Source organism: Tamandua tetradactyla, chromosome 1 (genome assembly GCF_023851605.1).
Source record: "Tamandua tetradactyla isolate mTamTet1 chromosome 1, mTamTet1.pri, whole genome shotgun sequence".
Taxonomy (NCBI): domain Eukaryota; kingdom Metazoa; phylum Chordata; class Mammalia; order Pilosa; family Myrmecophagidae; genus Tamandua; species Tamandua tetradactyla.
In genome coordinates this window covers 168714772-168740553 of record NC_135327.1, presented here as the reverse complement: position 1 = coordinate 168740553, position 25782 = coordinate 168714772, and the positions used below count along the sequence as shown (strand labels likewise).

Genomic DNA, 25782 nt, shown 5'->3' with positions numbered 1-25782 from the left:
GCAATGGCTGACTGTCTGGGAAAACCAGCTCCGGTGAGATCACTGAGGGGCACGGGCTTTCCTGGGTGGGACGGCAAGCGGCCGGAGTCCCTCCCTTCCACCTTCCCAGGCCAGCTGGCAGAATTGGACAGGCGGTCCCCTTAAGCCGTGGCGGCTGGCGCCCCCACCATGCGAGGCCCCCCGGACCAACTGAGAGAGTTGGGTCGGAAATCCCCAGACTGCGGAGAACAGTGACCGGGGGGTCCCTTCCAAACACGTGACTCCCCCGTCCGGCTGGGAACAGTGCACTCTCCCGGGCTGCGACAGCTGGCGCCCTCCCGCCACGCTTGGCGCCCCGGGTTGACTAGCTGATTCGGCCGGACGCTCTCCCGTGCTGCGGCGGCCGGTGACCCTCCCCGTGTTCGGAACCCCAGGCCGGCTGGGACTCTTCCAAGACGCTTCAGCTGCCGAACCTCCCCTACGGCGAGAATTTTCCAGAGTTAAAGGACCCACAGCAACTTTCACTGGTGGAACCCGTAGACAAACGTGTGCCACGAGCGCCACCTACTGGGCAGGATAAGAAAAACGGAACCCAGAGATTGCACAGAAAAATCTTTCAACCTGTGGGGTCCAACACCCAGGGAAATCTGACTAAATGCCCAGACGCCAGCAGAAGATAACGGATCACGCTCAGAAAATTGAACATATGGCCCAGTCAAACGAACAAACCAATAGTTCAAATGAGATGCAGGAGCTGAAACAACTAATGCTGGATATACGAACAGAAATAGAAAACCTCTTCAAAAACGAAATCGATAAATTTAGGGAGGACATGAAGAAGACATGGGCTGAACATAAAGAAGAAATAGAAAAACTGAAAAAACAAATCACAGAACTTATGGAAGTGAAGGATAAAGTAGAAAAGATGGAAAAAACAATGGATACCTACAATGACAGATTTAAAGAGACAGAAGATAGAATTAGTGATTTGGAGGATGAAACATCTGAATTCCAAAAAGAAACAGAAACTATCCGGAAAAGAATGGAAAAATTTGAACAGGGTATCAGGGAATTCAAGGACAATGTGAACCGTACAAATATACGTGTTGTGGGTGTCCCAGAAGGAGAAGAGAAGGGAAAAGGAGGAGAAAAACTAATGGAAGAAATTATCACTGAAAATTTCCCAACTCTTATGAAAGACCTAAAATTACAGATCCAAGAAGTGCAGCGCACCCCAAAGAGATTAGACACAAATAGGCGTTCCCCAAGACACTTACTAGTTAGAATGTCAGAGGTCAAAGAGAAAGAGAGGATCTTGAAAGCAGCGAGAGAGAAGCAATCCATCACATACAAGGGAAACCCAATAAGACTATGTGTAGATTTCTCAGCAGAAACCATGGAAGCTAGAAGACAGTGTGATGATATATTTAAGTTACTAAAAGAGAATAACTGCCAGCCAAGACTCCTATATCCAGCAAAATTGTCCTTCAAAAATGAGGGAGAAATTAAAACATTCTCAGACAAACAGTCACTGAGAGAATTTGTGACCAAGAGACCAGCTCTGCAAGAAATACTAAAGGAAGCACTAGAGTCAGATACAAAAAGACAGAAGAGAGAGGCATGGAGAAAAGTGTAGAAAGAAGGAAAGTCAGATATGATATATATAATACAAAAGGCAAAATGGTAGAGGAAAATATTATCCAAACAGTAATAACTCTAAATGTTAATGGACTGAATTCCCCAATCAAAAGACATAGACTGGCAGAATGGATTAAAAAACAGGATCCTTCTATATGCTGTGTACAGGAAACACATCTTAGACCCAAAGATAAATATAGGTTGAAAGTGAAAGGTTGGGAAAAGATATTTCATGCAAATAACAACCAGAAAAGAGCAGGAGTGGCTATACTAATATCCAACAAATTAGACTTCAAATGTAAAACAGTCAAAAGAGACAAAGAAGGACACTATATACTATTAAAAGGAACAATTAAGCAAGAGGACATACCAATTATAAATATTTACGCACCGAACCAGAATGCCCCAAAATACGTGAGGAATACACTGCAAACACTGAAAAGGGAAATAGACACATATACCATAATAGTTGGAGACTTCAATTCACCACTCTCATCAATGGACAGAACATCTAGACAGAGGATCAATAAAGAAATAGAGAATCTGAATATTACTATAAATGAGCTTGACTTAACAGACATTTATAGGACATTACATCCCACAACAGCAGGATACACCTTTTTTTCAAGTGCTCATGGATCATTCTCAAAGATAGACCATATGCTGGGTCACAAAGCAAGTCTTAACAAATTTAAAAAGATTGAAATCATACACAACACTTTCTCGGATCATAAAGGAATGAAGTTGGAAATCAATAATAGGCGGAGTGCCAGAAAATTCATAAATACATGGGGGCTCAACAACACACTCTTAAACAACAAGTGGGTCAAAGAAGAAATTGCAAGAGAAATTAGTAAATACCTAGAGGCGAATGAAAATGAAGACACAACATATCAAAACTTATGGGACGCAGCAAAGGCAGTGCTAAGAGGGAAATTTATTGCCCTAAATGCCTTTATCAGAAAAGAAGAAAAGGCAAAAATGCAGGAATTAACTGTCCACTTGGAAGAACTGGAGAAAGAACAGCAAACTAATCCCAAAGCAAGCAAAACGAAAGAAATAACAAAGATTAGAGCAGAAATAAATGAAATTGAAAACATGAAAACAATAGAGAAAATCAATAAGACCAGAAGTTGGTTCTATGAGAAAATCAATAAGATTGTTGGGCCCTTAGCAAGATTGACAAAAAGAAGAAGAGAGAGGATGCAAATAAATAAGATCAGAAATGGAAGAGGAGACATAACTACTGACCTCACAGAAATAAAGGAGGTAATAACAGGATACTATGAACAACTTTACGCTAATAAATACAACAATTTAGATGACATGGACAGGTTCCTGGAAAGACATGAACAACCAACTTTGAGTCAAGAAGAAATAGATGACCTCAACAAACCAATCACAAGTAAAGAGATTGAATTGGTTATTCAAAAGCTCCCTAAAAAGAAAAGTCCAGGACCAGAAGGCTTCACATGTGAATTCTATCAAACATTCCAGAAAGAATTAGTACCAACTCTCCTCAAACTCTTCAACATAATCGAAGCGGAGGGAAAACTACCTAATTCATTCTATGAAGCCAACATCATCCTCATACCAAAACCAGGCAAAGATATTACAAAAAAAGAAAACTACAGACCAATCTCTCTAATGAATACAGATGCAAAAATCCTCAATAAAATTCTAGCAAATCGTATCCAACAACACATTAAAAGAATTATACATCATGACCAAGTAGGATTCATCCCAGGTATGCAAGGATGATTCAACATAAGAAAATCAATTAATGTAATACACCATATCAACAAATCAAAGCAGAAAAATCACATGATCATCTCAATTGATGCAGAGAAGGCATTTGACAAGATTCAACATCCTTTCCTGTTGAAAACACTTCAAAAGATAGGAATACAAGGGAACTTCCTTAAAATGATAGAGGGAATATATGAAAAACCCACAGCTAATATCATCCTCAATGGGGAAAAATTGAAAACTTTCCCCCTAAGATCAGGAACAAGACAAGGATGTCCACTCTCACCACTATTATTCAACATTGTGTTGGAAGTTCTAGCCAGAGCAATTAGGCAAGAAAAAGAAATACAAGGCATCAAAATTGGAAAGGAAGAAGTAAAACTATCCTGTTTGCAGATGATATGATACTATACGTAGAAAACCCAGAAAAATCCACAACGAAATTACTAGAGCTAATAAATGAGTACAGCAAAGTAGCAGGCTACAAGATCAACATTCAAAAATCTGTAGCATTTCTATACACTAGTAATGAACAAGCTGCGGCGGAAATCAAGAAACGAATCCCATTTACAATCGCAACTAAAAGAATAAAATACCTAGGAATAAATTTAACCAAAGAGACAAAAAACCTATATAAAGAAAACTACAAAAAACTGCTAAAAGAAATCACAGAAAACCTAAATAGATGGAAGGGCATACCGTGTTCATGGATTGGAAGACTAAATATAATTAAGATGTCAATCCTACCTAAACTCATCTACAGATTCAATGCAATACCAATCAAAATCCCAACAACTTATTTTTCAGAATTAGAAAAACCAATAAGCAAATATATCTGGAAGGGCAGGTTGCCCCGAATTGCTAAAAACATCTTGAGGAAAAAAACGAAGCTGGAGGTCTAGCAATACCGGACTTTAAGGCATATTATGAAGCCACAGAGGTCAAAACAGCATGGTATTGGCATAAAGATAGATATATCGACCAATGGAATCGAATAGAGTGCTCAGATATAGACCCTCTCATCTATGGACATTTGATCTTTGATAAGGCAGTCAAGCCAACTCACCTGGGACAGAGCAGTCTCTTCAATAAATGGTGCCTAGAGAACTGGATATCCATAAGTAAAAGAATGAAAGAAGACCCATATCTCACACCTTATACAAAAATTAACTCAAAATGGATCAAAGATCTAAACATTAGGTCTAAGACCATAAAACAGTTAGAGGAAAATGTAGGGAGATATCTTACGAATCTTACAACTGGAGGCGGTTTTATGGACCTTAAACCTAAAGCAAGAGCACTGAAGAAAGAAAGAAATAAATGGGAGCTCCTCAAAATTAAACACTTTTGTGCATCAAAGAACTTCATCAAAGAAAGTAGAAAGACAGCCTACACAATGGGAGACAATATTTGGAAACGACATATCAGATAAAGGTCTAGTATCCAGAATTTATAAAGAGATTGTCCAACTCAACAACAAAAAGACAGCCAACCCAATTACAAAATGGGAAAAAGACTTGAACAGACACCTCTCAGAAGAGGAAATACAAATGGCCAAGAGGCACATGAAGAGATGCTCAATGTCCCTGGCCATTAGAGAAATGCAAATCAAAACCACAATGAGATATCATCTCACACCCACCAGAATGGCCATTATCAACAAAACAGAAAATGACAAGTGCTGGAGACGATGCGGAGAAAGAGGCACACTTATCCACTGTTGGTGGGAATGTCAAAGGGTGCAACCACTGTGGAAGGCAGTTTGGCGGTTCCTCAAAAAGCTGAATATAGAATTGCCATATGACCCAGCAATACCATTGCTGGGTATCTACTCAAAGGACTTAAGGGCAAAGACACAAACGGACATTTGCACACCAATGTTTATAGCAGCGTTATTTACAATTGCAAAGAGATGGAAACAGCCAAAATGTCCATCAACAGAAGAATGGCTAAACAAACTGTGGTATATACATACGATGGAATATTATGCAGCTTTAAGACAAGATAAACTTATGAACCATGTAATAACATGGATGGACCTAGAGAACATTATGCTGAGTGAGTCTAGCCAAAAACTAAAGGACAAATATTGTATGGTCCCACTGATGTGAACGGACATTCGAGAATAAACTTGAAATATGTCATTGGTAACAGAGTCCAGCAGGAGTTAGAAACAGTGTAAGACAATGGGTAATTGAAGCTGAAGGGATACAGACTGTGCAACAGGACTAGATACAAAAACTCAAAAATGGACAGCACAATAATACCTAATTGTAAAGTAATCATGTTAAAACACTGAATGAAGCTGCATCTGAGCTATAGGGTTTTTTTTGTTTTTGTTTGCTTGTTTGTTGTTTTTTTTTTTACTATTATTACTACTTTTATTTCTTTTTTCTATATTAACATTTTATATCTTTTTCTGTTGTGTTGCTAGTTCCTCTAAACCGATGCAAATGTACTAAGAAATGATGATCATGCATCTATGTGATGATGTTAAGAATTACTGAGTGCATATGTAGAACGGTATGATTTCTAAATGTTGTGTTAATTTCTTTTTTTTTCTTTCCGTTAATAAAAAAAAAAAAAAAAAAAAGAGGTTACCATCACTCCAGAAAGGCTGATGAGTTTAGTGTTTCTCTCCCAACTGGGAAGACGTGGCAAAAATGGTGACATTTTGCTAGCTTTCTCTCCTGGTTTCTTGCTTCATGTAGTTTCCCAGTGGCATTCTCCTTCTTCACTTCCAAATGTTGCTGGCTGTTACACTCTGTGGTTCTCTTGTCATTCTGTCATGGTTCTGCAGCTCTCTCCTCATTCTCAGAAAGGAACTCTCTCCAAAAAATCCCCTCTTTTATAGGATTCCAGTAAACTAATCAAGACTCATGTAGAATGGATGGAGACACATCTCCATCTAACAGGTTTGATACCAACATCTGTTTGAGTCACATCTCCATGGAGATAATCTAATCCCGTTTCAACCTATAGTACTGAATAAGGATTAGAAGAAATTGTTGCTCCCACAAGATTGTTAGGACTAAAACATGGCTTTTCTAGGATACATAAATCCTTTCAAATGAGCACAAATAGCATGCACATATATTTTCCTATATCCCTCTGATTCCCCACCATTTTTTATGTATTTGTTATAACTTATATTTCTGTACATTGTATGACCAACAACCTAGACTTATCATTACTGTTTATGCATTTGCATTATAGCATCTGTAGGAAGTAAGTGAAGTTACATACCAAACTATACAACACAATAATACTGACATTTATAATTATGCAAATGTTATCTTTACATCAGGTCTTTATTTCTTTATGCTGCTTTGAACCACTGTCTAGTATTCTTTCCTTTCAGTCTGAAAACCTTTCTTTAGCATTGTTTATAGGGCAGGTCTAGTGGTGATGAGCTCCCTTAGCTTTTGTTTATCTGAGAATATCTTAATCTTTCCCTCATTTTTTAAAGAGAGTCTCACTTTGTATAAAATTCTTGGCCTTTAGCACTTTAAGTATTTCAATCCACTGCCTTCTTGCCTCCATGGTTTTTGATGGACATGAAAACTCATTCTAATTGAGACTCCTTTGTACATAACATGTTATTTTTGTCTTGCAGCTTTCAGAACTCTCATCCTTTGCATTTGATAGCATGATCAATGTATGCTAGAATGTATTTTTCTTTATGATTATTCTATTTGGTGTTCTCTGAGCTTCTTGGATTTCCATATTCACATCTTTTACTAATTTTGGGAAATTTTCTGCCATTATTTCTTTGACTATTACTTCTGCCTCTTTCTTTTCTCTCCCTCTGGGACTCCTGTAATGCATATTGGTTTGCATAATGGTGTCCCATAACTGTCTTAAGCTGTTTTTGCTTTTAATATTTATTTTTTTTCCTACTTCTCAACCTGCCTCATTTCCAATGTCTTTTCTTCAAGTTCACTGATTCTTTCTTTTACCAGCTCCATTCTGCTGTTGAAACTCTCCTGTGAATTTTTCATTTCAGTTATTGTGGTTTTAAACTCCAGTAGTTCTGTATGGTTCTTTTTTTAAATTTCTATCTCTTTTCTAATATGCTTTAGTAATTTCTCTGTTTTTTTCTTAATTTCCTTGAGCATTTTTAAGATTATTTTTTAAAAAGCTCTTGTTATGTCTACATTCTCATCTTTGTTGGTGTTTTCTGTATTTTTTCCTCCTTCTTTGAATGGGCCATAATTTCCTTTTCTTTGCTTGTCTTGTACTCTTTTGTTGCACACTGTACATTTTAATAATTTAAAATATTTACTCTGGGATTTGCTACCTGGGATGTCTGTTTTTGGTTTTGTAACCAGCTGGTGATAAGACAGAGCTTTTCCTGACCTTTCCTATCAGGAAGGTCTGCCCAAGGTAGTGCAGTGTGCAGTGTGCACAGTCTGCACACTGTCCTTCTAAATCTCTATTGTGTCCTGGGATTTTGCTTATTAGTTGTTTTGGGGTTCCCCTCTTTACAGGAATTTGGTTGTCCCCCTTGCTTCCCAGGAGTTAGACTTCCTTCTCCTAGGTATTCGAAGCTAGTCTTTTTACCAGACTAGCCACCTTCATAATTTTTACATTCCTTTTGTTGTCTCATTCTGCTTTTGTCTTAAGGGCAAGTTCTTAGAAGAGGGTCACCCTAGAGAAGACTTTCCCAAGTTGGCCTTTGCCAGTCACACAGGTCCAGGGACACATAAAAAGGGCACAGACTGGCTTCAAAATGCTCTGAGAAGGGGGTCAGGAAGGGCACTATAATCTTCGACAGCTCCCCAGAGCTGAGCTTTTTTGGCTGCCCAGCAAATGGAGCCCTTCAGCTAACTGTCCCAGGAATCCCTGAGGAACTACTATGTCTATAATCTCCATCGCCTCCATCTCTGTCAGGGCAGGGTCAAAACAATGGATGCCTCACTTTGTCCAGGGTGGGGTTGAAACAATGGCTGCCACCTGCTTTTGTGCGGGTGGATTGAAAGAATAGCTATCCTCAGAGCTGGGACCCAGTGTTCTGAATTTGAAAATCAAAAGTCCTAATCAGCAATCTGCATGCACACTCCTGTTCTTGGGGAAGAGGATTTTTACATCCTTTTCTGTTACCAGTAAGCTAGCCAGGGACTGGACGCCATGATGGGATGGCCTGCAGTGATGGTGGGGGATGGGCAGTAGTAACCCACATGCCAAGCGAGAAATTTACTTTTCTTCACTATAATTTATCAGTCTCTTTTTCCTACTTTTCCCTGAATGCTGTAAGAGTGTTCTTCTGGCTTTTGGGGTACAAAATAGTGTTTCAGACAGCTCCTGCCTGTTTAATAGTTGTTTTGGTGAATGAAAGAACTTGAGTCCTGGACTGTTCGGCCATCTTCCCCAGAAGTGCGTGGGCAGGTACGGGGAATCAAACCCAGGTCTCCGTTATGGCAGGCGGAGCCACCATAGCCCTCCCTACTCTTAATACCAATAATATACTGGAATTGTGATTTCTATATAATGTCCTAGTTACGTATATAAAAGACAGGAAAGAGATTTAGAAATCCTTATTTTATTAAAAATCCTCAGATAACATGAAACTTAAATGATCCTAATTAAATTAACAAGGTTTATGAAATCAGGAAGGATTTGAATATTGTGAGCCTGGATTTAATCATAAAATTTGGGCATTAGAACAATTTTTCTTTTAGATTTGACAAAAGTAATTTTAAAAATATACTTTATAATTATAGGTGTAATTTATATACATAAGGAAAATAAAAATTATCTGTAACTCTACTACCCAGAGAAAAGCACTGTTAATATTTGGTTGTATTTTCTCCCAAGACTATTTCTGTACATCTTTCTTTTTGACAGAATTGGGCTCATACTGTTTTGAATCCTTTTTTTTTTCACTTACTATTTGTGAGTCTTTCCCTATGGCACAAGGAAGTGGGGATAATTTGGAATTAATTTATTCCAGTATCAGTAGCATAAGGACCAGACTCTTTCTACTGTGGTGTTTTACTGCCCAGCTTACTTACACACACGCACAACATCCAATACAAGTTTGGGAAATGTCATATACTTATTTGCCTCCTTGGAGGTTCACAAACCACATTAGCACATTTTAAAAGCTCTGAGAAGTTCTTCATTAAAGGAAAATTTTACTTGACAAATATGTATTTTGAACATTTCACTATGAAATGGGGATCTATTAATGCTCTTTTAAAAATTTTAGAAAATACTGGTTTGTTTATTAGCTTAATAACATCCTAATGGCCCTCCATTAGGTTTCCACACATAAGTATTAATTTCAGTTAGCATTGATAGTATAACTCTCAAGCAATTTTCTCTATAGAACAGATTTGTTTTCTGGTGCCTCTTATTCTTGTGCTGGGAGAGGTTAGTCCCAGCAATGCCTGAGGGTCTGATCTCAGAATTGCCCTTAGACCCAAACAAGAGAGGCCCTTGCTTCGGTCTCAGGCTTTATAAGGAACTATTGTTTCTTCTTTGGTCACTCCCTCTTTCTCAGGTTGAAAAATCTATGAAGTCAAGGGAATTTTATTACCTGGAACTTGAGCCCTCTTCTTTAGACCACATTCTAGGTTTCTGGGACCCAGAAATCCCAGGCCAAACAAATCCACCTAAAGAAGCTTTTAAAGTCCACTGTACTGTGCCATTGGTTGAGCACCCCTAGGCCCAAAAAGTGGCCAAAGGATGGCTAATTTGCAAGAGTGTGGACAAAACATGGTTCCTGCAGGCTAGAGAGAATCCTCACATTGTGAAATGCAGCCAAGGGCTTGGGGTAGATACCAGTTCTTATGAGGCCACCATGTTCCAGCATGGGACACTGAGGAATTAAAAAATTCTTACTTTGAATACGGCCTTCTAGGAATTTATGAAGGCACATTTTTGTTAGTATATAACAATAGAGCACATTTTTAACAGTTTGTGGGCATCATTTATTATTTTGAAATATTTGGACATGTTTATAAGGCTCCATTTTACTCATGCTCAGGCCCTAGCAAATATCAGAGGTGAAATTGGTGCTTGGAGGGCTAGATGCAAAAGCTGTAATCCTGAGGACAGTAACACATTGAGAGGTCTTGGCACCTCAGAGGAAAGAGGCTGCATTCTGATCCTTGGGTGATAGAACCCTGGGTGCCATGGTGGTCATACAGGATGGAGCCCTAAAGTTTGGAATGGACCACAAACTGGACAATGAATATCTCAGCAGGTACCCTAGACTATGATGGACTGAAGTTTATTTTTTTTTATTTTTTATTTTTTTTTGCTGGTGCATTGTTCCTGGAAGTACTGCAATACCAGGTCGATGCGTGGAGTGGACGGAGCAAGCTCCCATTCCATCTCCCTGCTCCAAAAATCTATTTAATATATTGTCCTCGGACAGAGGACGTATCAGATATTAAACTGATAAGAACAGATACTACACTTGATCTTAGCCAAAAGGCCGAGAAGCGATGATGGACTGAAGTTTAGATGTACCTGAGTATTTGGCACTATAGAAGCCTCTGAAATTCTTCTGTGCTTTAACAGTCTTGCCAGAATGTGACTGACTAATTTTTTCTCCACATTGGTGATTGGAAAGTTCAGATTCAGATTTATTTCTTTTTAGAATATTAAAGAAATAGCACATCTCTTACATTGGAGTGTAGTAATGTGAGAGGCATGCTAAATTATAATCAGTCCAAAATGGCATAAAAAGAAGCACAAGATGGCATGGATGATATAACAGAAGTTCTCCTTTGGCCTGGTGGTTCAGGGAAAGTTCCTGAAAGAAGTGACATTTAGTGAGAGGTGGAGAATGAGCAGAGTTGTCAGGGAAGAGAGGAGGAAGAGTACTGAAAACACCAGAAAGGACCGTATAGAGGTTTTGGAGGTGGGAAAGAGCATAACAAATTAGAACTGAGTGAAGATGTGTGGTTTGGGAGTTGAAAGCAAGATGGAGGGTGTGGTGGGATAAGACTAGAGAGATATGCACAGCCCTGATCATGTAGGGCACTATAAACCATGTTCTTGATCTTCAAGAAAATATGCACACCATGGTATTTACCTTCAGTGAGCTCATTGTCTAGAGAAAAAAGTATCTAGTAAGGAAATAATTAAAAACAAAAAGGTACAATTGTGGTTCAGTGATAAGAATTCTTGCCTGCCCAACTGGAGATCTGGGTTCAATGAAAAAAAAAAAAAAAAAAAAAAAGGTAAATTCCATACCAAACTCTGAAATCTGTTCTACAACTAATTGTTGCAATGTGCTTTGAAATTTATTGCTTTTATGTATATATATATATATATATATATATATATATATATATATATATGTTATTTAAAGAGAAGGAGGAGTATAACAGAGAAGATAGGATTTAACAAATGAGTATGACTACTAAATCATTATACTGATATTTCTGTTGGTCCCCAGTGTCTTGGAGCAGCTAGAAGAAAAAATGAAAAATTGTGGCACTGTAACCCATACCACACTTTAAAATCTGTTCTCTGACTACTTGTTAAAATGTACTTGGAAATTTACTGCTTATTTGTACATATGTTATATATCACAATAAAAAAAAGAAAGAAAGAAACCCATGAAAGATAAAAAAAAAAAAAAGAAAGATATGCTTACTATTATCTGGGATCATGGAAAAGGAGCACATCAATATTGCTGAATTTGAACCAGAGAAGGATTTTCAAAGACTTAAATTCTTGAACTGAGACTGAAATTTGAGTAGGAGTTTTCTAGTAAACAAAGGGATCATGGAAGAAAAGGATACTCTAAGCTGAGGCAAAATCAAGGGCAAAGTCATTGGGAATGGAAATAATTCAATATGGTTGGGGGATAGGGAGTCTTTTAAAAGAGCCTGGATATTTTGCTCTGGGTAATGATGGATTGTTAAAGACTTAGGAGTAAGGGCATGACATAATTAAAAGATCACTCCAAGTACAAGGTGGAGGATGGGTTTGAGGGACATGAAACTGGGACAGGGGGATATGATAAAAATTATTGTCATAATACAGGTGAGAGATGTAGTTCCTGAAATAGAGAATTGGTAATAGGGTTGGGGAGAAGATGAGTTCAACAGATGTTTCAGAAATGGAAAGAACCAAAGGGTTCTCCTAGATCTTTGTGTCTCCAGACAACCAGTATATTAGTACTGGGCCATTCTGTAAAAGAGAGAAATCTTATGATCCAGTCACACTAATGCATTAGTATTCTTTACTAGAGGACTTCAAATTTAAAATAATATGTCCAGAATGGACAATGTACTGGATGGTAGAGTTTTAATGCTTTGGATCTTGATAGGGAGGGAATTATTGTGTGAGAAGAGATTTATTGCTTTCCTTAAATCAGTGATTTTCAACTTGGAGTAATTTTGCACCCCAGGAGATTTTTGGAAATGTCTGGAGATGTTTTTGTTTGCCACAACTTGGGGTGGGCTTCTAGAAGTTAGAAATGAAGGAGAATGCTAAAAAAAAGAATTATCCAGCTCAATATTGCAATAGTGGCAAAGTTGAGAAACCCTACCTTATATCAGTACCTGGGAGACTCTACGTTAAGGCTTGTCTTATCTCTAGGAGTTATATTATCAGTAGGTTGAGAGATGGAATTAGAACGTAACTGGTCTCCAACTATTTCTTTAAAACAGTTTTGTGGGGTTTGTTCTTGGCTTGTCCTTGGATAAAAACTTAGACGTCAATGGGCGGGCCGCGGTGGCTCAGCGGGCAAGAGTGCTTGCCTGCCATGCCGGAGGACCCCGGTTCGATTCCCGGCCCAGCCCATGTAAAAAACAAACAAACAAACAAAATATAATAAAAACAAGAAAATGTTTAAAGATGTTTCCCTTTCTTCCTCCCTTCCTTCCTTCTCTCTGTCTTTCCTTCCCTTCCTCCCTCTCTCTTTAAAAAAAAAAAAAAAAAAACTTAGACGTCAAGAACATAGAAAAAATATTTAAAATCCTACATTCATTTTAAACTACAGAATACATTCTCAATTCAGTAATTATGTCTGCCCTCTTGCAAAAATCAAAACACCAAACTTGATTTAAAGTTGAGCCTCCCTTTTCGCCAGCTTGGAGATGGCTGCAGTGGAGAAGGAGGGCATGGTGGGTTTCATCTCCTTTTCTGGCTTAGTGCTGCTATTCATCTCCAGACTTGCCAAACCTCTGGCATTGGGTGAGAGGAAGAAAAGGGAACCAGGAGAGTTCTCATTGGACTGATAGCATAGTTTGTTGTATGGAACTTGCTGAGCCTAGCAAGTATTTAAAGCTGATTTTGTATTCTTGGATACTTTTAGGGGAACTCTCTCCTGTAGCTCCCTTTTGTGAGTGATGCTCTCTCCTCTAGCTCAGAGCTTCTCAAAACCTGTGGTGAAGAACTAGGGTTTTATTTAGTTTTGCTTTTATGTTTTTAAATTTCCACTATGCCATAAACTGATGCTTTTGAAAATGCACAGTAAAAAATAATTGCTAGGAAAATGAAATAAAAAGGACAGGAAATATAAGCCCATTTTAAAAATATTTAGTTTATTTTGTATTATCAAACCAAAACAATATACAGACATTAACATTCTCAACATATAAACATTCCGTGCATGGTGTACAATCAATGGCTCACAATATCATCACATAGTAGTATATTTATCACCATTATCATTTTTTAGAACATTTGTATCAATACAGAAAAAGAAATACAAAGAAAAAAGAGAAAACTTGTAAGTGCCATACCCTTTACCCGTCCCCCTCATTGACCACTAGATTTTCATCTACTCAATAGATTTTAAACTTTGTTCCCCCTATTTTTTTTCTATACCCCTTACCACTCTCTTTCATTGTTCATTAGTATTCCAATCTACTCAATTTATTTTAACATTTGTTCCCCCTATTATTTATTTATTTTTAATCCATACTTTTTACTCATCTGTAAATATCGTAGATAAAAGGAGTATCAGACACAAGGTTTTCACAATCATATAGTCACATTGTGAAAGCTGTATCATTGCACAATCATCTTCAAGAAACTTGGTTACTGGAACACAGCTCTACAGTTTCAGGCACTTCCCTCTAGTCTCTCTAATACACCTTAAACTAAAAAGGGGATATCTATACAACACATAAGAATAACCTCCTGGATAACCTCTCGATTCTGTTTGACAAGCCCACTTTTTATTATCACATTCAGAAGACATAAAATTACTCTATCAAAGTGCTATAAAAGTTTCTTAAAAGCTTACTTTTGATGTCTACTTTCTCCATTGTAGAGTGGTTACAGACAGTAACCACTGTTACTGTTCTACTGGTGCTGAAGATCAGCCTCAGTCTTCAGAGCCTGCTTGATAAGCACTGATCTAGGGCATTGGTGCTCCTTCCCTAGTGCCTGGGAGACAGCAGCATTTGGCTTCTCTCCTTTGAGACCCCTCACGCTGACTGGATCTCCTTCCCTCCCTCTCTCTCCTTCTCTCTCAGTTTGCCCACAAATGATTCACAGAACACACTAAGGGATCCTTTGCCCTGATGTGCTCTTGGAGCACAGACTGTGCAATGGGGCCACCTCTTCTGGCTAACCTGCCAGCTGCCAGCCAGTCAGTTCTCTTCAAGCAGGATAATGGCCTCCCAAATATGTCCTCATTTTAATCCCTGGAACCTGTGACTGTTATTTCATATGGCAAAAGAGACTTTATGGTTGTGATTAAGGTAATGATCCCAAAATGGGGAGAGAATCCTGGATTATCCAGGTGACCCACTAATGTCACAAAGTTCCTTATAAGTAAAAGAAGGAGGCAGGAGGAAGGCAGGAGAGTCAGAGAAGGAGATGTGAGGATGGAAGAGAAGCAAGAGTGGCACACCAAAGAGGGCAGGTAGCCATTAGAAGCTGGAAAGGGCAAAGAAATGGATTCTTCTTTACACCCTCAGAAGGATGCAGCCTTGTTGACACCTTGATTTTAGCCCAGTGAGACCCATTTTGAACTTCTGACCTCCAGAACTGCAAAATAATAAATTTGTATTGTTTTAAGCCATTAAGTTTGTGGTCATTTGTTATAGCAGCAGTAGGGAATTAATGCATCAAGCAAGAGTCAGAACCCTGTCTGCTGTGTTCCCCAGACTTCAAGGGCACATAATAACTAATCTGACTGGTTTCTTAAAGTCTCCCTACCTTGACTTCTCATAACTCAGGTTTCAGTTTCATTTTTAGACAAAACAGTGCTTGGGTGTTTGGCATAATACCCCTCCCACCACACACACACACACACACATCATTTTTTAATTAGAGGAGTTGTAGGAGTACATAATTACTGTATCTATCCCTCCGAAATGCAATTTTCCCTATTATTAACACTTTGAATTAGTGTGATACTTTTGTGGCGTAACTCCCTTTAAGCAGCTTCACTGATTGTGAAAAAAAATTAAAGCCTTGATTTTAACTGCCAGTGCTTAATGACCAGTTTACCAATTTTGAGCTTAATGAAAAAGGTTCCTAAAATTGCAAACCTCAAATTTGCAGTTTTATTTCTATGTCATTCTTTTAACATCGTTTCTAACTAAAAGGGATATGCAATTAGCAATTTCATTTATTTGATTGCTTTAATAATGTTCTCTGACATTTTTTATTCATCCACATATTGTAAAGTGCTTTGGAGAAATTTGAGTTTATGCAAATAATGTATTAATCCCCTTTTGTGGATTTTGTTTATATTATTAGCCAAAACCAGAAAGCGATATATGCAAACCCAAGTTTCCTTAGATAAAACAATACATCAAAGAAAATGCTATTGTTTTACTTCCCTGACTCTCACTACTCTTTAATAAATGATTATCATTGTGAATAATAAATCAAATGTGAATGTCTAATGCTAATCTAGTGAAAGCACTTCAGCTATTATATGATTCTGTTTTTTAAGTAAGTAGAAGTTTTGTATTTAATAAAGGAAGACTGAGGTTCAGAAAGAGCAGTGAGGGCAAGACTTAAAGTTCATAGCCCCAGAAATGTTCCTATTCATACTTCATAATGTAGGTATTTGCTGACTACTTAAAATGTGAGACTGCACATTAAATACAATAGAATGTCAGAAATTAGTTCTCTCAATTAATTGCCCAGGAAACATCTCTAAGTGATTGGATGACTATTTCCAGCTGTTGCCCACATTCGCACTATCTCATATACATCAAAATAGAGACACTGTATGGAGAACTAGAGATATTAACTTGAGAAAATCCCTTTTGACAGGGTTGATTTTCTGACTTAAGCAAATGCTTTTGAATAATCATACTATTTTTTTTCTTAAATGTTAAGGTTTCTTTAATTTTTTTTTCTTTTAGGCCTTCTGGGTTCTCATGTAAATTGAAAAGATCATAAAGGAACTAAATGAGCCAGGCTAGTGGCTTGTGCCTGTAGTCCCAGCTAATCAGGAGGCCGAAGCAGCAGGATCACTCAAGCCCGGAAGTTCTGGGCTGTCGTGAGCTATGCCAATCGGGTGTCCACACTAAGTTGGGCATCAGTATAGTGACCTCCCGGGAGCTGGGGACCATGAGGTTGCCTAAGGAGGGGTGAACCCGCCCGGGGTTGGGACTAAATGAGGATAAATGGTTTGCTTTTGAACTGTAAGTTTTCTGGAACTTCATCAAAAGAAACTTACTTAATTTTCATCAAATAAGTTAATAGAAATGAATGAAGAAAACCAATATGAGTACAGATGGAAAGAGGGTGTGGTTTAATAGGATAAGCAAAGGGTTGGAATATGGGTATGACATTTAATGGTTTTTTGCTGCAGCCTCTGTTCTATCAGAAGACCATATCTTCTGATGCTGGCTTCTTTTCTATGAATAAGTGGGCTCTCATTTAACTCAGTGTTCTTGAATAAAAGTGAAACACTTAAAACATAATGAGTCATAGAAAGTCCAAATGCTTGATATACGTTATGGTTAAAACCAGAAGAAGACTAATGTTCACAATTGGGGAAAAGCAAAATGAAACCCTGAATCATCAGTGAGGGCACTGTTTATACTTACATTTTCAAGACTAATCTTGTATTTATTTTAAGTAAGATCTTTTTCCTTTAATAACTTGAAACCCTGGAGTAATTGATAAGTATTTAAATATGTACTAGTAGATTTGAATCTCACATTTTTAAATTGCAGAAATGGAAGAGTCATCAATACTTTTCTAGACTGTGAAAAGAAACCACATTTTAAGAAGTTATTTAAAAGAATTCTCTTTCTCAATAGGAGAATAAAACATAACTCCAATTAAGGTCTCCTTTTTCCCCCCCAGCAATTTACATTAGTATTCTTTAATCTTCATTGTATAGTAAATTTATTGCCATGTTAATTGTATAAAAGAAAAGAAAATTTTAAAGATCATTTTCACTTATGTGTAAAATGATCCCTGAAATGACAGCTGAATCCATGTTCTCAGAGAATATGGAGACTCAGAGGAGACAAGCCTTAGTACTTCCTGAGATCAGGGCTCTTCCTTACCACCTTTCATCTGTTTTTAGATGAGATACTTATTTTTTTATTTATACATTTTAAGATCCTTGACATTGATGGCAGTAGGCAGAAGTGACATATTGTAATTGGTTGTGCATGTACTCTGCCTTAAGTGGTATATATTGTTGACACTACATGTTGAGTTTATTTTAAACAAAAGGCAATTAATAATGTCTTTAGATACTTTTTCCTTTACAGCATTGCAAAGCCTACAGGCCTGGGTCAAGCAGAGACATGGAATAATAGGGTTAGTGAAAGTTGTCAGGAGATACAATGTGAAAAATTAGTAGAACTATGATTCCTGTGCTTAGAACACTTGGCAAACCAGGGTAGGAATAAGTCCATTTTGCCAAAGTGCAGGGACAATGTTTTATGTTTCCAACAGAGACTTATTCTGCTAGATTGTGTCTGAAAAAAAGTGGATATGCTAGTCTTTGCTAGTCATGAGCTCCCCAAGCACGGCATGAAAGTTGGCTTGTTAACCATGATGCAGCAGAAGACACTGGTGTGGGATGATTCTAAAAAGCCACATGAAGGTGACTGGAGAGGAAGCCAGTGTGGAAAGGATTGATGGTAAGCCCACTCCCTTCATGTACTGTTTAATTGAGGGTCTTACCAGAATCCCTATGGAAACCAAGATTTTGGAATTCTGAAGGGACCTGAGTATAGGAGTTGTCCATCCTTCACAGATACCAAATTGTTCTCTGGTTATGATTCAGAAAACAATGAATTCCATGGGGAAGTACATCATACTTACGTACCGAACGCTTAGAAGAAATAATAATTTTAACACAGAAAGAAAAATGAAACTCCAACCTGATAGAGGAAGTGTATTAGAAAGCGCATGCTGCTACATAAGAGAATCCAATTTATAAGAAAAACTTAAAGTTTAAACAAAGATGTAGAATCCTCCTAAAATGTGTCCTGCCTAGAAGAAAGATCAGGCTGCTCAGAAGGTGACCAGGTTCCTTAGAGCTCAGAAACAGACCAATACAATCTCTATTGTCCATGAAGATGCTTTGTTTAAGATAATAGATTTAATGACCAAGAAAAAAAGTCTTTAAGATTTAAAGTGTGATTCAGCATTGAAAAGTTAGGTCCAAAGAAGCAGAGCAGTGGACATGCATTTGTTATTTTTATTTATTCCTTTAAATATTTTTGTTGACAAAACGACATACAAACACATTCTTAATATACAAACATTCCATCCTTGGTGTACAGTCAATGGCTCATAATATCATCACATAGTTGTATATTCATCACCATAATCATTTCTTAGAACATTTGCATCACTGCAGAAAAATAAAAAGAAAAAAACTCATGCATACCATAACCCTTACCCCTCCCTCTCAACACATTTGTTATTAGTGAAGCAGATATTCATTTTTAGAAGAACAATTACAATTTTATACTCTTTTTGCTAAATAAAGCCAAGTGCTCTAAGGTACGCCAAAAAAGGAAGCTGCCATAAGCAGATGAAGCTGTGGTATGTTTCGTTCCTGAGACATGTGCAAAAGGGTTGCCTATCACAGGCCAAACAAGAGCAACAAAGGCAGAATAACTTGTGCATCCCTTGGAATAGATGCTAGAATTTTAAAACAATAAGAGAAACTGGTGGGACCAATCCATGCCTGGGGGCAGATCTATACTTAAGGCATTAGCAATTAATTTATCAGAAACTTGCTGTTACCCTTGAATAAAAATGGTTTAACTTCCAGCAACATGTGGCTTAATTGAAGATAAAAACTGACTTTAGTCAAAGTGGAGATGATAGAAATACCTGGGTATTTTTCAACATGTCTTGAAATTATACTGTCAGTGCAAAGGGGCTAAGAAGGATGAAGAGCAGATAAGCACAGGTTTTTTGACATCTGTGTTTAAGTATAAAAAGAATTCTTTTAGTGAGTGTAAAATAAAATTTCAAATCGTAAGAAAGCAGCATTATTTAATTCTTAGTAGTACACAAAATGGTGGCATCTTAAGTTCTAAGAAATTTACTACTTGTTCTGGAATCCTGAGTCGAGCACAGCATCAGGCACCGTCAGGTGCTCAGTGTGTGGTTATTGACCAACTGGTGTTGTAAAATGGAGCAGCAGCTCCCTGAGAAGCTGCTCAAGGGCACTCAGGTGGATTACTTGTGGTGATATGGATTCCTAGTAAGCCTCAAATTTGCTCCATTTATTCAGCATATTAACCAAAGATTCCTGTACTTCACTGAGAAGACTTAGTTATGTGGAAGAAAGGAGAGACAGAAGGCCCTAATGTGAAATCCTTTTCTGTCCTAACAACAGCCTTAGGATGTGGCGTTGGTATTATAGAGAGGTTAAAACTGTGGGCTTTGAAGTCAGGCAAAAAAAAAAAAAAAAAAAAATCCCACAAAAAAACAGGTGCTATCGCTGAGCTGATGTATGGCCAGTTACTAAGTCTCAGTAGCTTCATCTGTAAAATGATAATAATAAGAGTTCCTATACAATAAGGTGGTGAGCTTAGCATAGTATCTAGCACATAATAAGTGCCCAATGAATGGTGTATCGATAGTGTTAAAGACAGAAGCAGTTATTGTTTTTCCCTTTTTAATTATGGGAGAGGGAAATGGGTAGGTAATTATGTGAATAAATTTTAGCTACCAGAATAGCTAAAATGATAAAGCTGGCAGCACCAAATGTTAGTGAGGATGTTAGCTATTCTGGTAGCTAAAATGATAAAGCTGGCAGCACCAAATGTTAGTGAGGATGTGGAACAACCAGAATTTATTGTTGGTGGGAGTATGAAATGGTACAATTACTTTGGGAAGATTCTGGCAATTTCTGACAAAATTAAATATATCTACTCAATGACATGGAAATTTCCTTGGTATTTACCTAAGAGAAATTAAAGCATATATCCACCCAAAGGCACTTATGTGTATTTTTAAAAGAGCTTTATTCACAATAGCCAAATACTGGGAACATCGGAAGTACTCTTCAAGAGGAGAATTGACAAACAAATATCTTTGTTTTCTTCCCTGTTTTATCCCCTTATATGGCTTCATATCATAGTATTTAAGTAACAGGATATCAAATTTAAGAGTGAATATTACTTGAGGAGTTGCATTCTATTCTGAGGAAAATTAGCATGTTTCTGGTTTTATACAGGACAGTTGAGTTTTGTTAGTTGAAAATATGACTTGTTTTTATTTAGAGATTAAGCATGGTTTAAGGAGATGTGTATGGGTGCCAAGTTGATGATGGGTGAACTGCGATGTTAGGTTCACATATCAAATTGGCTAGGTTAAGTGTCCAGTTGTTTGGTCAAGCAAGCACTAGCCTGGTTGTTACTGTCTGTATAGTATCATCAGTAACTTGATTGCATCTATGGCTGATTATATCTAAAATTAACTGAAGAGCTTATCTTTAACAATGAGAGAAGTCTCACTCAATCAGTTGAAGGCTTTAAAAGAAGTGATTATTTCAAGAGTGAGAAGAATTTCCATTTCTACTTCCATCAGCTTCTCCTGGGGAATTAATTGAAAACTTTCATTGGAGTTCCCAGTTTGCAGCTTGCCCTATGGAATTTGAACTTAGCCATCTCCACAGTCATGTCAGACAATTCTTATTAAAAAAATCCCATAACATTTACATGTATCTGCTGTTTGTTCTGTTTCTTTAGAGAACCCTGGCTAGTACAGTTTGATAAATATGTGAGATAGTAAATTTAGCAAAATGCTAATTGTTAAATCTAAGTGAGAATGTATAGGTGCATGCTGTATAATTCTTTTAACTTTTCTGCATGTTTGAAATACTTCATAATAAGATGATGGGGAAGTATGGCATATTTGCACTTATCTAGTGGTCATAGTCCTCTTCCTGAAGTTTGGAGGTCAGGGCATGAATTTTCTGGTGAGGCCTGCTATTCCTTAGTTTTCCTTCTTCTCACACAGTTCTGTTCTATTTTCAGTTCTTTGCTTGTGAGGTTTGATTTCTGGATACTTCCTACGTACTCCCCAGTACTTGAAGGTGTTGTATATCATGGGCCTCTCAGTTTTTCAACTGTTCCTGATGGTAGTTCCTTGGGCTGCTCAAAGTCCTGTCCCCAGCTGACCTCACTGTCCTGTAGTTTCCTGGAAGGAAACAAGCCTATGAAACTATTAGCCAAATAATTCCTGCTGTTAAGCCAAACCATTTATGGTATTTGTTTTAGCAGTTAGGAAACTAAAACAATCAAGCACAAACATATATGCGTTCATTAAGAAGCAGCATTGGATAGACCTGCAACCAGGTGAGTACCTTGTTCTTCCCTCCACTACCCAAAAGGGCAACACCAGGAGAGTTCAGGGGACTTGAGGAAACACAGGTTAGGTCAACTGGGGACAGGAATTTGAGTAGCCCAAGAAGCTGCCAAAAAAGTGTCTTCCTGCCATTTGGAAATGACTGGGGTTTTCTGTCACATGGCAATGCACATGGTAGCATCTTCTCCTTTCTCTTCTGTGTTCCATTGACTTCCACCTTCTGGCTGCTCCCCATGGCTTCTCTTTCTGAGTCCAATTTTCTTTGCTTACAAGTGTATCAGCCATATTGGACCAAGGCCTGCCCTCATTCAGTTTGAGCACACCTTAATGACTAGCATCTTCAAATGTCCTTTTTACAAATGGGGTCACATTAACGGGACCAGGAATTGGGACCTGAACATGCCTTTTGTGGGGGACATGATTCAATCCTCGACATTGGTGAAGTTGCACATGGTGGCACCCCTCTCTCTCTTTTTAACACTAGGAATTGGAATATGGGTTTTATCCCCCAAGGGAGAAGAAGGGCTATTATATAGGTTTGTATAGTGGAAAGGACACCAATACGGAAGTAAGGAGACCCTACTTCTCACTTTACTCTTCTTTTTATGCCCAGAAAGAGCAAGGTGCATCATTTGCAATTTAAGCCTCAGCCTCTTTATCCTTCACAGATAAACCGTGCAAGAACTGTTTCAGTCTTAAAATTCTAATTCCAAGTGTCTAGATCAGTGCCTGGGTTTAAGTACTACTCTACCACTTATTATGTTATCTAAGGCAAATTAACAATGTTTTGGAAGCCTTAGTTTTTTATCTGCAAAATGGCAATAATAACACTAGTATTTGTCTCTTAGGATTGCTGTATGAATTAAATGAAATAAAGCATCTAAAGGCCTGAGCACAGGTCCTAGCATATAGTAAGCACTCAAATGTTAGCTGCTACCACTACCACTGCTATTGCTACTACTTCTCTTCCTCCTAGGATAAACTGGAAAACAATCATGAATATATTTAGCTGCAAAAGTCCTTCAAGGGCTTCATATTTCCTTTTCTTGGAAAGAACTTTCCTATTTTTTCAATTTAAATAAAGTTAGCTCACATATTTTCTCACTGATTTAGAATTGCCACATGCATTTACAATAACTTTAGACAGTGTCCTTTTTTAAAAACCATATTGATTTTTCAGAAAGGATGTCAGTTAAAATAAGGATTTTTTTTATTTCACATTCTCTTCATAATCTTTTATCTTCTAAAGGCAAAAGTTTTCATATTTTTTTTCTGGAAACTTAAGGACTAAACTCAAAAATCAATTCTTCCTAAGAAAGGAAAAAGAGCTATTATTAAGAAGTAAAGAATAGTCTGAGGATGACATGAGCAGAAGATGAATGGAACCTTTTGAGATGTCATTAGTTCCTTACTAAAAACTAAACTGTCACCCTGAGCTGTTGATGATTGTGCTGGTTTGAAAGGATGTATGGACCCTAGAAAAGCCATGTTTTAATCAAAACCCCGTTTCATAATGGCAGAATAATCCCTATTCAATACTGCATGTTTGAAACTGTAGTCAGATAATCTCCCTGGAGATGTGATTTAATCAAGAGTGATTATTAAACTGGATTAGGTGATGACATGTCTCCACCCATTTGGGTGGGTCTTGATAAGTTTCTGGAGTCCTATAAAAGAGGAAATATTTTGGATAATGAAAGAGATTCGGAGAGAGAGAAGAGAATGCTGCAGCACCACGAAACAGAGAGTCAATCAGCCAGTGGTTTGGAGATGAAGAAGAAAAACACCTCCCGGGGAGTTTCATGAAACAGGAAGCCAGGAGAGAAAGCTAGCAGATGACACTGTGCTCACCACATGCCCTTCCAGCTGTGGGAGAAATCATGACTGTGTTCACCATGTGCCTTCTCAGATGAGAGAGAAACCCTGAACTTCATTGGCCTTCTTGAACCAAGGTATCTTTCCCTGGATGCCTTTGATTGGACATTTCTATAGTCTTGTTTTCATTGGGACATTTTCTTGGCCTTAGAACTGTAAACTAGCAACTCATTAAATTCCTCTTTTTAAAATCCATTCCATTTCTGGTATATTGCATCTGGCAGCTAGCAAACTAGAACAATGATGAACATCTATCCTCACTGGAATCAATCAGTGGCAATATAGTGAATACCCATCAGTCTCAGCTCTCAGCATCCTGATCTTTACTTTCCACTCGAAAAACAAAACACAACTTAACTTCAGAGTATTAATCCAGTTAGATAGATGGAGTACTTTAAAAAGAGTTCTAGCATAAGATATGGAGTGCTTTTAGTTATTCAATAATCTATATTAATTAGAAATATTTAAATAGACCTTTTAGAAACCAGAGAACTCAACTTTTAATTCAAAAGTTGAATTATATAGATAACATAAATAATGATTTATTCCAGAATGCTAGAAGTTCAGAATTATGAGTAAAAATAAGATAGTAGTATTTGGTCAGGAGTTCCTGATATATATATATATATCACCTTTGTCTTGAAGCAACCTGTCCTCTCATTAAAGAAGTTATGGGAAGCCAGGACAAAGGTCTGCAAAGGTACACCTGTAATTAATTTGGCTTTAATCCTTAATGTAAAACCTTAGTGTGGCAGATTCCTTTGGCTGCCACTAGAGGCAGCTGTGAATTCAGACCCATGGCAGGCTGAAAAGGCTACTCTTTCTCTTAAACTCACTTTCAAGTCTTAGGTTTCACCACCCATGCATGGCAAGGAAAGTTCACTTTAGAACAAGATGGTCACTAGGCCCAGACCATTACATTGGTCTTCTCAGTCTGGCAAAGGTGTTCTTTGACCAGAAGGGTGGCTGTGTTTCCACTTGGGGATACCCATACATCAAGGCTTACCCTGGTATGCTACGTCTAGTTGGGATAAGGATGGAGGTAAAGATGGCATCTAGAGCCCAGACACTGGATAGTGTGCCTAAGCCACTGGATTGTGAATGCCACTTATTTCCATGTCCCAGTGATAGAGAAGAGTTGCAGCTAATGTTATTATTAATAGATTTCAGGCTCTTCCTGAACTTACAGGTGAAGGCTTTCAGTGAGTCAGCTGTGGAAAGGACAATGCAAACTGAGGGTGGGGTAAATCCATTCTAACGTTCTCTTTGCTTTTTATTTCATTTTCATGGCTTAAGCAGCAACTTGAGAGTGACAATGGCTATATTATAAAAGGGATCCCAACAAGAATCTCACTGAACAAACTTCAGAATTTCTTTGACAATCAGCCCGGAAAGGTATTCTTCAGTTAGCCAAACATCTGACTGACTTTGGAAGGCTTTGGTCACCTTGCTATGTTACTATCACTGCAAGGGAATCAAATTGAGAATGTCAGCATCTTTTCTGAGGAGACTAATGCTGATGTAACTTATATAGTTTTACAAAAATGTCAAATATGAGATTTTTTTCTTTTATAAAAGTTTCAATGTAGATGCTTTTGTTGCTGGTGCTTGTCTGACACTGAGGCTGAGCCCTGTTCTAGGCTCCCAGCCTTGTCACAGGAAATAATTCATAGGCAAGAAAGCAGGTAGCAGCAAATAGCAGTTTATTGAGAGGATAGTACATGGTGGAGAAAGATCACTGCAGGTGTGCTCAAGGTAGAGCTGTGCCGATTTAAGCAATGCTTGAGCTCTCATATGCTGGCT

General features: G+C 37.8%; 1 protein-coding gene and 1 non-coding gene across 4 annotated transcripts in view; one reads left to right on the top strand and one right to left on the bottom strand.

Annotated features, from left to right (window-relative positions):
* The window catches only part of ZNF800 (zinc finger protein 800), a 235708-nt gene that overhangs the window by 132491 nt on the left and 77435 nt on the right, over positions 1-25782 (top strand). The window contains exon 6 of one of the 3 annotated variants that reach the window (XM_077123676.1): positions 16668-16719. The exons of the other annotated variants lie outside the window; for them this stretch is intronic. Within the exon in view, the coding sequence (XP_076979791.1) occupies positions 16668-16704 (37 nt within the window). The 3' untranslated portion in view covers positions 16705-16719. Of the gene's footprint in view, positions 1-16667; positions 16720-25782 lie in introns of those variants that run through there. 3 annotated transcript variants of the gene reach the window in all.
* Positions 10632-10822, bottom strand: LOC143653825 (U2 spliceosomal RNA). Its single transcript, XR_013161548.1, has one exon. It is a non-coding gene; the product is annotated as a U2 spliceosomal RNA (small nuclear RNA).